This window comes from Sinocyclocheilus grahami, unplaced genomic scaffold, assembly GCF_001515645.1.
Source record: "Sinocyclocheilus grahami isolate Dianchi unplaced genomic scaffold, SAMN03320097.WGS_v1.1 scaffold1061.1, whole genome shotgun sequence".
In the NCBI taxonomy this organism is placed as follows: domain Eukaryota; kingdom Metazoa; phylum Chordata; class Actinopteri; order Cypriniformes; family Cyprinidae; genus Sinocyclocheilus; species Sinocyclocheilus grahami.
The window spans coordinates 333265-347890 of NW_015506240.1; the positions used below are offsets into that span (position 1 = coordinate 333265).

Below are 14626 nucleotides of genomic sequence, written 5' to 3' on the forward strand. Positions count from 1 at the left end.
AAAGGTAAATTATGTGAAAAATAATGCGTTTTTTTAAAAACGAAGCATTAACACGTTAGACTGCACCCCATAAACACAATCAAGTCTAGACAAAAACCAGTGAACCACCCCTTTAACACAGACCTACGAATTTCTAATCGAATGGAGATGTTTCTTACTTTTAGTGAAGTGAAGTGAAGTGACATGTGGCCTCCCCCCACCTACAATCCCTGCCGGAACGAGACTCGAACCCACAAACTTTGGGTTATGAGTCCGACTCTCTAACCATTAGGCCACGACTTCCCCACGAGAGGAATGCGGTTGCCGTGTGTGTGCGTGTGTGTCAGAGAGAGACGCACACAAAGAGAACTGTTCAATTTAATATAAGAAACAGATAAGATACTGATTTTAATTGGTCTAAATTAAGTAGGTTAGGCACAAATTCGCTTATATGGGTTCCCTTATAGACACGAGCGCTGTGTGTTTGTATGTGCTTCATAGCCTGCACTGGGGCCCGTCATTACTACTAAGTTACACCTCTGTATATATATATATATATATATATATATATATATATACACACAGTTGCAATCAAAATTATGCAACCCCCAGAGACTGCAGTACTTGACAAATGCAAGCTTTTATGAAGATTCATGACTTTATAGAAGTTGCATCTTTAAAACTTTACTGACATATTAAATGTGATAATGTCAATATATAATATAATATTTTTGAGTTATAAGATTTTTAATAATACAGCTATGTCATAATTTTCAACCCCGATTCAACATTGCTGTTTTAGTCACTTTCTTGTATGATGGGGAACAAAATGGTGTTAAAACCTTTAGAAACTCTATTAGAAAACGTAATTAGCTTGAGATGTTACACATACATGCAATTAGCCCATGCATGTGCTGAATTGGAGTAGCAAATATGACAAGTCAACAGAGCTCTCACAAAAGCTATAGAGAAGCTATAGTGACCGAAGCTATACAGAAGCTTCTAAGCACCCCAAGCAGTGTTTATTGGAGGTTTTAAACAATAAAAGACTCTGCACCAATTTTGACTTTTGGGAGTTGAATAATTTTGAACATGAATGTTTACATTCAACTTTACAGTCTTAGAATTACTAATGTACTAATGCCTTTGTATAATTGTTTTCATAAAACGTTGTTTTCTTTGCAGCTGTTTAATCTTAATGTTTAATCTATCTCTTTTTCTGTCTCTGTTCTTCAGTTTGGGAGCCCTGGTTGGTTTGTCTATTGCTGCTGTGGTGCTGTTAGCCTTCATCATCACCGTTTGTGTGCTTTGCTACCTGTTCATCGCCACTAAACCTCGAGGGCTGGACAACGGACTGCCTTTACGAGCACCAGGTATGAAAACACCTTTATCAAAAGAACAATTTCTATATGTGAAAACCTCTTGAGAGGAAAGTCCTTGAGACAATTACGACTTCAATCTCATGCTACAGCCTATTTGATGTGGCAAGTGACATTTACAGTCTTTTAGTAGCAGTATTAATCTCAGTGGAATTAATCTTTATGCATCAACTGCTTCTTCTTATTAACAGATTAATTCTGTCAGACTATTTATTGTTTTTTATTGTGTTGTGAATGAATCAATTATATTCAGTTGCATAAATGAATCAGCACAGTCATGGAAAATACAGCCAGACACATCCATCTGTCACATGCAATTAACAGAAATAAAATAAATAAATGGGTTAATATGTAAGGATTAATCCTGCTGTTTGTGCATCTACTCTGCAAATAAATAGATAAATAGACATGAAAGGTTTGAGAAATTATTCTATTATGTCATAATGCAAAATGATGTTCCCTAGAATGCCATAACTGAGCAATCAGAATTAGTTATACTAGCGATCTGTAAAAGTTCAACTTATGCCTGTTGTTAGCATTCATGAAGCAAGCTCTTTTCCCCTGGTTTTCTGAACTACTGTATAGTACAGTTGCATCATCAGTGTTAGTGCCACCCTGAGTGCTAGCAGTAGCTAGGTAACAACTCAAGAAAAAAGCTGCCAAAATTGGAACGCGTGGAACACTTTCTTATTCAAGTTGTCGTTGACCCTTCAGTTGCACTTCAGAAAACATAGAATGCATTTACATTCTTCTGTTTTGGATGCATTGCAAGAGAAATTGAGTTTGTTGAATGCAGATTCTACAGAGACAAAGAATGATGATTGTGTCATCAACAGTGATTCATTTCTGCAAAATTAAGATGGATTCTTTTCAATTCTTTATCACAAAAACCACCAATTTGCTACCCAAAGACATTTTAAAAAATGTCTTATTTTGCCCTTCCACAAGTTCAGGCTTTTAAAAGTCTAAAATCAGAACCGAAAGTCCTAATTACAAGAATCATAAACAGGGAAAAAATGAATATTTCCTCTGTATTTTAGTTTTATTTTCCAGTTTAAATCTCCAAACATCCTTAAAACAAGATATAATTAACTTGATATGGAAGATGAAGATATGAAGTCTTGTTTTCAGAGAAAAAGTATGAATTTTTGTTTAAAACATGAACACATATCTGTCAGTGGGGCATTAAAAAAAGCTTGTTTTTTCCTTTAAATTAAGTTGAATGTTCTGACCCCACTGGCAGATATTTGTTCTTGTTTTAATCATAAACTCACTTCATCTTTACTTGGTCTTAGAAAAGCTCGTAAAGTCTTAATTTTACCTTCATAAACACTGCAAAGATAAGGCTCAGATGTGGTTCATTGGGTCAAGAAATAAACCAAACAGGCCGGTGTCCACATCAGTGGCCTTAAAGATGCACAAAGAGCAAAAGTCCTGAGCTCTTTTTGTGTTGGATCTGAAGGACAATATATATTTTCATATATGGCAAATGTTCTAGAAATGCTTTTACAAGGTTTGAGCTGCATAAAGAAACATATTGAAGCTTATCTGGTGACATGACAGTTCCATAGCGTGTTTTGTGTGAGAAATGTTTTCATACTGATCGGGTCTCCACGCCAGATAATGATTAGGATCCAGCCCCGGACGCCAGATCCTGTCAGAAAATCTCAGTTTGTCCGGTAACAGAACAACTAGTCAGCAGATCGATACCCAAACCCTGTTAACAGCAGGTCTTGTCTGGTATCCAAAAATACTCAAAAACAATGTTTAATAGTCTTCTGTCAGTCAAGAAGTTGACTGAGGAAAGCCAGAGAAGAGCAGAAGCAGGAGACGAAGTGATGATGATAAAAAGTAACAGAGTTTATTAAACAATCTTAGTTGTGTATGTCTCAATGTTCAAACTTCGTCTGATGCACAGAAATTCAGCAAGTAATGATATATCAAACTGATTCACAACATCATCCCATAAACCTTGGGTTTCCATAAACATTCCCTCTTATCTATCTCTTATTCATACAGACAAAACAGTTCATGAAACCCCACAAGCATGAGATTGAACTACAATGAAAATGCATAAGCAAGGAAAAATAAATCAGAAATATAAACTATAATAACATAATAAATGAATAAACAAATAAAATACTTAAATGATATAATGATAGATGATCAAAAATAATCAAATAATAAATCATGATTATAAATGAATTAAAAACATGAACATTTAAAACACAACACACACAATTTGCATGTGGGGATCTAAGGATCCTTTAATACATCAGACACAAATCATAAAAAGTTTAAAGCAAAGCTATTGATATGATTCAAGGCTTGACGGCTCATGTAGGATGTGCTGCATCTTGGTTCAATGTTAGAGCCGTTTTATTAAAGATATAGCAACAATAACCAGACAAATGGCAGATAAGCATTAGTAATGGTGGTTTTATAGATCTTTAACAGGCTGTTGTCTGTCAGTGAGCCAGGTTTCTCTGTCAGGTGAATGGATGACTTGATGTAAGTACAGTGAAAAGGTCTATGTACCAGATCGAACTTTAAATACTCATGTGGTCGGCTGGAGGGGTTTTCAGACATGTGAATTAACAACCCTTTACTTTGATTTATAAACCCCATGAGACTTGCAATGAATTTGCAATGCATTTCTTCACCTGTTGCATCAGCAGCAAGGAAAAGTTGTTTCAGAGAAGGGGGAAGTTACTATGTTTGGATTTTAACATTAAGAAATCTTCTGCCCTGTGCACCCAAATCATTCGTAGTTGCGTGGAATGAAAGTACAATATAAACTAGACTAAAACAATTAACCAAACCATTGCTAATAAAAATATTTTTGTAATGATGCAAGTTTGAGTAATATGCAGAATTTATATACTCTCTCTCTCTGTCTTTATATATGTATTGATTAATTGATTGCAGTAGCATGCACTGATACTGTACTTGTCCAGGTCATATTTCACCCAAAATCGAATGAAAAGTTTAATCATATTTTGCATAAAAATGATTAGTTGTTGTTATTTTTGTTTTATTTTTTGTTTTTGCATTGTGACATTTATATTCGTGACAATTAACCCTCATGTTGTGTTCTGGTCATTTTGACCTGGAGCAAAGGAAGGAAATAAAAAAAAGAAATTTAAATACATTAATTAGAATACATACATTTCACTTTTGTACTTTCTGAGGATTTTTTTCCCCACCTTGTGGTGTTTCTGGTCAAAAAAATGACTGGCCTATGAAAAATTGCTTATTTATAAAACAACATTATTTGTGGATAATGTTGTCAGTGTTTGCTCAAAAACTGAACTGCATAAGCTTAGATTACAGTGCATCTGGAAAGTATTCACAGCGCTTAACTTTTTCCACATTTAGTTATGTTACAGCCTTATTCCAGAATGGATTAAATTCATTATTTTCCTCAAAATTCTTCAAATAATACCCCCATAATGACAACGTGAAAGACGTTTGTTTGAAATCTTTGCAAATGTATTTAAAAAAAAAAAATCACATGTACATAATGCAGAGTTATCTATGCACGATTTTAGCCCGATTTTTCACTTGCCGACAGGTTTTGCGAAATTGCCTACGAATGCCTGAAATCGGAGGCAAATCGGTGCTCGTTCACACAAGTGACAATCACGCAGTGTGAATTATCAAAGACGCGATCTGAGAGAATCGCCGACGCCCGTGAAATATTTGGCATGCTAAAATATCTGGAGCTGTCAGCGATTCACAATCACGCTGTGCAGTGTGAACACAGCAACAACTGAATGCTGCCCCAGATAGTCGTTCAGTGTGAACACAGCAACAACTGAATGCTGCCCCAGATAGTCGTTCAGTGTGAACACAGCAACAACTGAATGCTGCCCCAGATAGTCGTTCAGTGTGAACACAGCAACAACTGAATGCTGCCCCAGATAGTCGTTCAGTGTGAACACAGCAACAACTGAATGCTGCCCCAGATAGTCGTTCAGTGTGAACACAGCAACAACTGAATGCTACCCCAGATAGTCGTTCAGTGTGAAACCAACAGTGATGTGACGTCTTTGAAAATCGTGCAGTGTGAACTCAGCATAAGTATTGCCACGACACTCAAAATTGAGCTCAGGTGCATCCTGTTTCCACTGATCATCCTTGAGATGTTTCTACAAATTGAGTGGAGTCCATCTGTGGTAAATTCAGTTGAATTTATACCTGCACATACTATATAAGGTCCCACGGTTAACAGTGCATGTCAGAGCACAAACCAAGCCATGAAGTCCAGGGAGTTGTCTGTAGACCGCCGAGACAGGATTGTATCGAGGCACAGATCTGGGGAAGGGTACAGAAAAATTTCTGCAGCATTGAAGGTTCACAGAAGCATGTAGTTTCTGTTACCCTTCATGGAAGAAGTTTGAAACAACCAGGACTCTTCCTAGAGCTTGCCTCCTGGCCAAACTGAGCAATTGATGGAGAAGGGCTTTGTCTAGATTGGTGACCAATAACCTGATGGTCACTCTAGTTGAGCTCCATGATCATATATGCAGATGGGAGGACAAACATCACTGCAACACTCCACCGATCTGGGCTTTATGCCGGTGTGGCCAAACTCAATCCTCTCCTCAGTGAAGACGCATGAAAACACACTTGGAATTTGCAAAAAAGCACCTAAAAGGCCCTCAGACTCTGAGAAACAAGATTCTCTGGTCTGATGAACCTCAATTCTAAGCATCATGTTTGAAGGAAACCTGCTCTGCTCATCACCTGCAGAGTAACATCCCAAAAGTAAAGTGTGCTGGTAGCAGCCTCGTGCTGTGGGGCTGTTTTTCAGCAGCAGGGACTGAGGAACTCGTCAGAGTAGAAGAAAAGCTCAATGCCCCAAAATATTGAGATAGCCTTAATGAAAACCTAGTTCAGAGCATTCAGAACCTCAGACTGGACAGAAGGTTCACCTTCTAACAGGACAGTGACCCTAAGCACACAGCAAGAGTGGCTTATAGACAACTCTGTGAATGTCCTTGAGTGGCCCAGCCACAGCCTGGGATTGAACCCAATCATTTACTTTTACTTTACTTTTAGTCATTTAGCAGACACTTTTATCCAAAGCGACTTACAAATAAGAAAAAGTAATTAAAACTAAAAGCTAAAATTCTATAAATACTATATATATACATATTTAAGAAAATAAAATAAATTAAATAAAAATGACAAATGCAAAACTTTCAAAACAAAACATTTAAATGAAAACAAAAAAATAAAGCTAAAAACAATTCAAAATATTAAAAGAGCAAAAGGTATGAGTATAATAATGATTCTAACATAACACTAAGCCAAACACCAAAAAACAACTACATATGTGTATGTACAACCACACACACATATACATATACAGTACATGTGCATACATATATATATATATATATAAATACATTCAATACTGACAAGGCACTGACAAGGTACGCGATACAGTACGAGACCAAACGCGATTTAATTTGTTGAGAAAATGTGTGTCTGCCCCCATCAAACCTGACAGAGCTTGAAAAGTGAAGAGGAGAGGAGAAGAATGGCAGATAACTGCCAAATAATGATGATCAAAGCTTGTCGCATCATACCCAAAAAATTTGAGGCTGTAATTGGTGCCAAAGCTGCTTCAACAAAGTATTGAGCAAAGGCTGTGAATACTTATGTACATGTGTATTAATTTTTTTCATCAATTTTTTCCCCCGTTTTTTATTTTTAATAAATTTGCAAAGATTTCAAACTAACTTCTTTCACGTTGTCATTGTGGGAGCATTGTTTGTAGAATTTTGAGGAAAATAATGAATTTAATCAATTTTGGAATAAGGCTGTAACATAACTAAATGTAGAAAAAGTGAAGCGCTGTGAATTCCTAAATGAATCATACCAGATCATTAAATAGATGACCATTTTAGTTCTGGATAATTACGTTTTTATATATTTGCTCCAATTGCTGCTTAAGTGCTTTCAAGGACCTTATATGTCATGTCATGAAAATCACAATGCAGAAAAAAAAATCTTAATGGTCCAAAAACCAGGCTTCATGTTCATAATGCATATTTCTTTCTTTTGATCGTGAGGTTAAAGGGATAGTTCACCCAAAAAATTAAATTTTATGTTTATCTGCTTACCCCCAGGGCATCCAAGATGTAGGTGACTTTGTTTCTTCAGTAGAACACATTTGATGATTTTTAAGTCCAACCGTTGGAGTCCATCAGTCTTATAATGCATGGCAATGGGAACAAAGGCTATGAGAGTAAAAATAAACATGCACAGACAAATCCAAATTAAACCCTGTGGCTCGTGATGACACATTGATGTCCTAAGACACGAAACGATCGGTTTGTGCGAGAAACCGAACAGTATTTATGTATTTTTTTACCTCTAATACAGCACTATGTCCAACTGTCTTTGTGCGCGCGCACGACTTCCGGTGCGTGCAATGTGTACGCGCCATCAGGAGCTGCAGGGTTTAATTTGGATTTGTCTGTGCATGTTTTTTTTACACACATAGGCTTTGTTACCATTGCCATCCATTATAAGACTGATGGACTCCAACGGTTGGACTTAAAAATCATCATTTGTGTTCTACTGAAGAAACAAAATCACCTACATCTTGGATGCCCTGGGGGTAAGCAGGTAAACATCACATTTTCATTTTTGGGTGAACTATCCCTTTAAATGTGACCTATCTTGTCCTCACACTAAGATAAAGAGCTCAGAATCCATGCACTTAATGCAGGTTTATAAACAATATGCACTATAATACGTCATTGGCAAAAGGGTTGAGATTTGAGAGTGAAAATTAAACGATTTGGAGACGGAGAGGTTTAATGAGATGTTTAGATGACATTCAGCTCTTTGTTTTGAGCAGTAATGTTTTCTTAAGATCCTGAGTAAGGAAGGAAAATGTATGTATATAGCACATTAAAAAACAGCAGAGCTGAACAAAAATAAGATTGCCACACATTTAAATGCACTGAAGGGTCATAATTTCTCCTGTTAACTTGGTGTGGGCCGAGCTGTGGATTCAGGTCTACCACCGGGTCATCTTTGTCTGCCATCAACACATGCTTGAGAACGTTTTGCTACTTTGTTCAAATTAAGTGATGACTATATAAAAATGGTATATGCCTAAAAAAAAATAACATGCAAAAACACAAAAAAAGGAAAAAATACATCTGGAAAATGTGCTTAACTGTCATGAAAATAATGCAAAAGATCTAAATGATACAATGTATAGTATACACCACTAATGCCAACCAGTGTATCTTCACTGTTTGTTGCTGAACATCTCAATGTTGGTTGCATCTTGACCATACCAGCAAATTTTGAAATTAGTTGGCAAAATGTATTTGTTAATGTTTGTACTTTGATGACAGCAAGCACTTTCTAATGGCTTTGTAAATAGCTTGTTGGCATGACCTTTACAGCTAAAAGTAGCTTTATAGATCCAGAGATGTATAACCTGCAGTTGGCAAACTGTGACAAAGTAGACAAAGGGAAGCAAAAGTTTTGGATCCCAAACAATCATATTCACAGTGTGTTTCAAATGTACCTCACCTACCGTTGAGCACGTTTTGTAAAGAAATCATCAGTGTACTGCTTGCAGTTCCTAAGTGTGCATGTCTCTATGTGTGTCTTTTGTTCATGCAACAACTGCTTGCTAATAACCAAGACGCATCTCTTTTGACGCAAATAGAGAAATAAGACGAATAGCCTACTGAATATAATAGGCTACTTAAAAAAGATAATGTCTAATCTTTTGGGTCAGATGTGATGTGTCTCAAATATTGGGAATTGCAAAGAGTTGGTTTACCCAATTAAGCTGACATTGAAGTTCACATAAATTAGAGAGATGTGGCAAAACAAAAAGACTTTTCCCTTGTGCTGAATCACAAAGGGATCAATATATTTGACCCGTTTATCTGTGTAAGTGAAAGTGCCTACATTGATTGCTAAGGCAAAAATTAGTGATCAGACTTGTTTGTTTTGAAGGCCATTTTTGCCAGGTGGACAATAAAAACTTGCTTTGTAGAGACTTTATTGAATTTATTTTGACCTAAACCAATAAGAAACCATGTAAGTTTAGAAATCCTAACCTCAACCCAAACTTGCATTGCAGTGACATTATGATGACTTTATTGACTTTATTTTGACTTAGACCACCAATAAGAAACCATATAAAATGTTAGTAATCCTATATCTACACATAAACTTTAGATTAAGGGCTGGTTTAGAGTGATTCAGGTGATTCATTTAGAGATGAAGCTAGTGACTATCTTTATGAATGGCCATTGAATCATTGACTCATTTGATTTGTTCAGAAACACAGATCTATTCACTAACAAAACACTCAAATGTTCTGCTCCGGCTTTGTTAAAAACTGCTTTTGTTGGCGAAACAGAGCAAAAACAGACAACATTGTGACTAACATGTAACTAACTTAATACTAATGTCTTGTTTGTTGAGCTGTTGTATAAAATCAATTCATTTGCAGTCGCGCTGATATTCGGGAAAACAACACTCTTGCTTGTGTGATATTACTTAACTATATCATGACATACATCTAAAAACAAGAACTCTTACAGGGCATTTTTTTGCCTTCATATCTTATAACAGCATTCTAACATCCTTCGTCCCACAGCGAAGACTCTTAAGACATGTTTTTGTTTGTTTGTTTGTTTGTTTTGCAAGCTCGCACATCATTAAAACAGCAATTACAATGTTATAGTAGACGATAAATATCACACACTCCTCGCTCATTTACTTTTTCCATCCTAAGCCATCCAGTGCATCTAATAGTGTCGTTTAACGCCCACTTTTACCACAGCCATGGGTTGTGATTAAATAGTGGGCGTTGACCTCATTGATCAAATACCTTTCTTGCCATTTCTCCTGAATTTTCCACCCTTCCAGGTCAAATTTCTTTTTTTGGATATGTTTTGGACACACAGAACATAAAAAATCCAAAACCTACACCTCAACCCTTTACAAATGAACTTTTAAAACACCCACCGCAAAACAATCCCTCATTCAGCTGGAGGATGAGAGGATGAGGACGGTCTGCCGTCCCACACCTCAATTTATCATTGTCATTCCCACCCCGTTCTGTCTGTGACACAAATAATTGATATCATTTTGTCTGTAGTGCACCTCTTACTGTGGCCTCGTATCATGTTTTCTTCTTCTCAAACTCTGCAAAAAGACCGGAGACATCAATTTTTGTTATTTTATAGTGACCCATTAAGTTTTTTGTTTTCAGCATGAAATAGATTCACAGGAGATCTAGAAATCAATGTGTAAAGCTATTGTAGACGTTGTTTTTCTTTTCCTTTATCTTTTCATCTCTCTGCCATTCTCTGACCTTTTTTTTCTTCCACAAAAACTTGAGTTTCACATTTAAGGAGATGATGCGATTCTTGCATTTTATTACATGAAATATGGTGTCAAGGTTAATAGATGGGTTTTTTCATTTAGAGAATGACCCCTTCACCTCATCTACACAGCACATTTCATTCAAGTTTGTTTAGAAGAATTACATTCATTTCATCAGTAACTCTCTTAAAAAAAGATAAAAGCTGGTGGTACCCTTTTAAAAGGTAATAAATTGCTCCATTTAGGTACTAAAATGTACCATTTAGATACAAATATGTACCTTTTAAAAAAATGTTGTGTGATATTTATCTCCAATCTAGTGTTGTCTTCAGCGATTGTATGCTGATGTAGTTGCGTTTTGGGAGGAGTAAAACTTGTGTATGTGGCCTGAACAAACAGATGCATTTACAATTGGTCGCATCTTATACGTGTCTCCTTTTTTATGCTAGGGCATTTGCTTTTATGCTTTTTTGATACTGTACGATCAGCCTGCTATGTCTGCTAGGATACTCACCAAGACGGGCATTTTGACATCATTTTTGTGTGAATTTGTCCATTTAAGCACAATACTTCAAAGAGAGCTTAAAATTGCAAGTGGTGCCACCGCCACCCTCGACCCCAGGAGGTTAATACATTTATAAGTACTAATTAGTACTAATTAGTTATAATAAGTAAAAAAAAAAAAAAGACTAAAACTAAAATAAAAATAATGCTAAATAGAATAAAAATTACGCAATGTAATTATTAAAATACTATTATACTATTTTAAAAACTCAAATTAAAATGAAAACTAAACAGTGAATTCAACATATGAATAGATATTATAATAGTATTTAAAATTACAAAAGCACGTAATTATTAAAACTTAAAGGGTTAGTTCACCCAAAAATGAAAATTAGCCCATGTTTTACTCACCTTCAAAGCATCCTAGGTGTATATGACTTTCTTCTTTCAGACAAATCAAATCGGAGTTATATTGAAAATTATCCTTGACCGGCGTTTTGTTTTGCTCTTCCGCATTCATCACTTCTCACGTGTACATCCTACGTCATCCGCCGGAACGACTTGCACGTATGACAGTCAGCAGAAGTGAGAAAAAAGTATTAATAACATTTTAAGTATGGATATTTATCTTACAAAAACGCATGGATTCGCTACAGGAGACCTTTATTCACCCCCAGGAGCCATGTGAGGCACATTTTATTATGGATGCACGCACTTTATTTGACTACTTTTGGACTGTTGAACAAAACTACCCACCTACTCCCATTCTAACGCTTGGAAGAGCAAGGAAATTTTTTAATATATCTCCGATTGGATTCGTCTGAAAGAAGAAAGTCATATACACCTAGGATGCTTTGAGGGTGAGTAAAACATGGGCTAATTTTCAATTTTTGGTGAACTAGCCCTTTAAATTAGAATTAGAAATGAAAACTGAAAATATAAAAGTAAAAATAATAATATAAATACTGTAAGAGTATTAAAAATATGAAACAAAATTTAGAAATTTTGTCTTGGCAAAAACTAATAAAAAACTACGCATGCCATAATTATTGAAAATAAAATTAAGATGTAAACTAAAAATAAAAGCTAATTTTAAATATTAAATGCTATAATACTACTCAAAAGGACCAAAACACAAAATGTAATTATGAACCTTAAACTAAAAATAAAAACGTAATGAAGACATTAATAAATACTTATAATATTATATATTACATATATAACTTATAATAATATAAATACTATAATAGAATATTAAAAACGGACACAAAATTTGACATTTTGCCTTGACAACTAACTGAAATGTAAAAAAATAGTATAAAATTGCTAAAATTAAACTAAAAATAAATAAAAACCTAAATAGAAATATTAAAGATAAACAAAAAAATTATAAAAATGATGAAAGCACATCATGTAATTATTAAAAATGTACAATTAAAATAAAAACGTAAAATATAAAATAAAAGCTAATATTAATAAAGGGTTTATAAATAATGCCGAAATCAAATTGAATTGAATTGACTTGAATTGAATATCCCTTATCACCAGGAGGTATTAACAGATACCCACGTAGCACTCTAGGGGTTGAACGACTTCTGATTTTTTGAAGTCGACTTTTATGTGATGAAAGTCGAGTCGAAGTCGACTAGTCGCTGATGATGTCATTAATGAACAAATAAGTCTGGAGCTGTGATAAACACCTTGTGCACAGCTATGGCATATGACACAGTGCTGCCCACATGGCTATTGCTCCTATAACAGCTTTTTTATCAGTTCTTTTGTCTTTGGGTCGTTATATTTCTCACAGATTTCTGCTAATTCTAAATCAGATACAGATAAAGCACAGCACAGTTAAGATTACATTCATGTGAATGCATTAGTGAGAGTGATTGCGTGTGTGAATTAATTCTACCTGGCAGCGTCTCTCTACTAGTAGTGAAGCTGTGGAATTTAGTTATTAAGAAATATATGCTTGAACTTTTCAGTTTCTAAGCTATTTTATTGAGAAATCACAGAACAGTGTTGACAATACATTTCCGCGCTGAATGACTCTGTGCACGTGAGGTACGAGCTACTGTCTGTAGCCAATGTGTGTGCGTTACAGTGCATCAGCGCATTAGATTAGAACGGCGATTAACTTACCTGTACAATAAGGTGTTTAAAACGTGCATTCTCCCATTCAATTTCAAGCATCCAGTAATATAATCACACGTCTTGTGGAGCGCTTTCAGAGTATGCATTTATTTGTCATTTGAACTGTTTGGAAACAGAGCGTAAATGTGGAAGTCCTTCAAAGATTTCTTATCCTATTGCGCCCTTCGACGTCAAGCTTAAAGTGTCAAGGCAGAGCATTGAAGTCGATTAGTCGGTGCAACCCCTATTGCATGCTATTTTTATGTGTAGCAAAACTTGCTGGCAAGGAGTCTACAAGGACACACTGAAAATACTAAAGGACATACATGCATTCAGTGTGTCCTTGTAGACTTGTAGCGAATTTTGCACAAGCAAGCAGCAGAAAACTCTTCAGAAAAATGTCCAATGTTTCCTGTCATGTGTTTCTCAGGATCTGGGCCCAGTCCGAGTCAGCCGAGCAGCGCATCGGGACCGCAGGGTTTCCGCAAACATTTCCTGCGGGGCAAACTGGACTGTGACAACCAGCCACCTGACCCAGAACGCCTGTTCCAGCGCTGCTTCATGGCTACAGTCACCACCATCAACGTCGAAGGACCTTCATAAAGCCCTGGAACCGCAAATACGACATGAACAACGTTACCCGCGTAACAATTCTAAGCTATTTTATTGAGAAATCACAGAACAGTGTTGACAATACATTTCCGCGCTGAATGACTCTGTGCACGTGAGGTACGAGCTACTGTCTGTAGCCAATGTGTGTGCGTTACAGTGCATCAGCGCATTAGATTAGAACGGCGATTAACTTACCTGTACAATAAGGTGTTTAAAACGTGCATTCTCCCATTCAATTTCAAGCATCCAGTAATATAATCACACGTCTTGTGGAGCACTTTCAGAGTATGCATTTATTTGTCATTTGAACTGTTTGGAAACAGAGCGTAAATGTGGAAGTCCTTCAAAGATTTCTTATCCTATTGCGCCCTTCGACGTCAAGCTTAAAGTGTCAAGGCAGAGCATTGAAGTCGATTAGTCGGTGCAACCCCTATTGCATGCTATTTTTATGTGTAGCAAAACTTGCTGGCAAGTCTACAAGGACACACTGAAAATACTGAAGGACATACATGCATTCAGTGTGTCCTTGTAGACTTGTAGCGAAATTTGCACAAGCAAGCAGCAGAAAACTCTTCAGAAAAATGTCCAATGTTTCCTGTCATGTGTTTCTCAGGATCTGGGCCCAGTCCGAGTCAGCC

At 36.1% G+C, this 14626-nt stretch overlaps 1 protein-coding gene across 1 annotated transcript in view; it reads left to right on the top strand.

The window, feature by feature from the left end:
* Positions 1-14012, top strand: part of LOC107566230 (membrane protein FAM159A-like) — a 17930-nt gene extending 3918 nt beyond the window's left edge. Inside the window, exons 2-3 of the mRNA XM_016251617.1 lie at positions 1216-1352; positions 13807-14012. Of these exons, the coding sequence (XP_016107103.1) occupies positions 1216-1352; positions 13807-13979 (310 nt within the window). The 3' untranslated portion in view covers positions 13980-14012. The remainder of the gene's footprint in view (positions 1-1215; positions 1353-13806) is intronic.
* Positions 14013-14626: the final 614 nt, after the last annotated feature.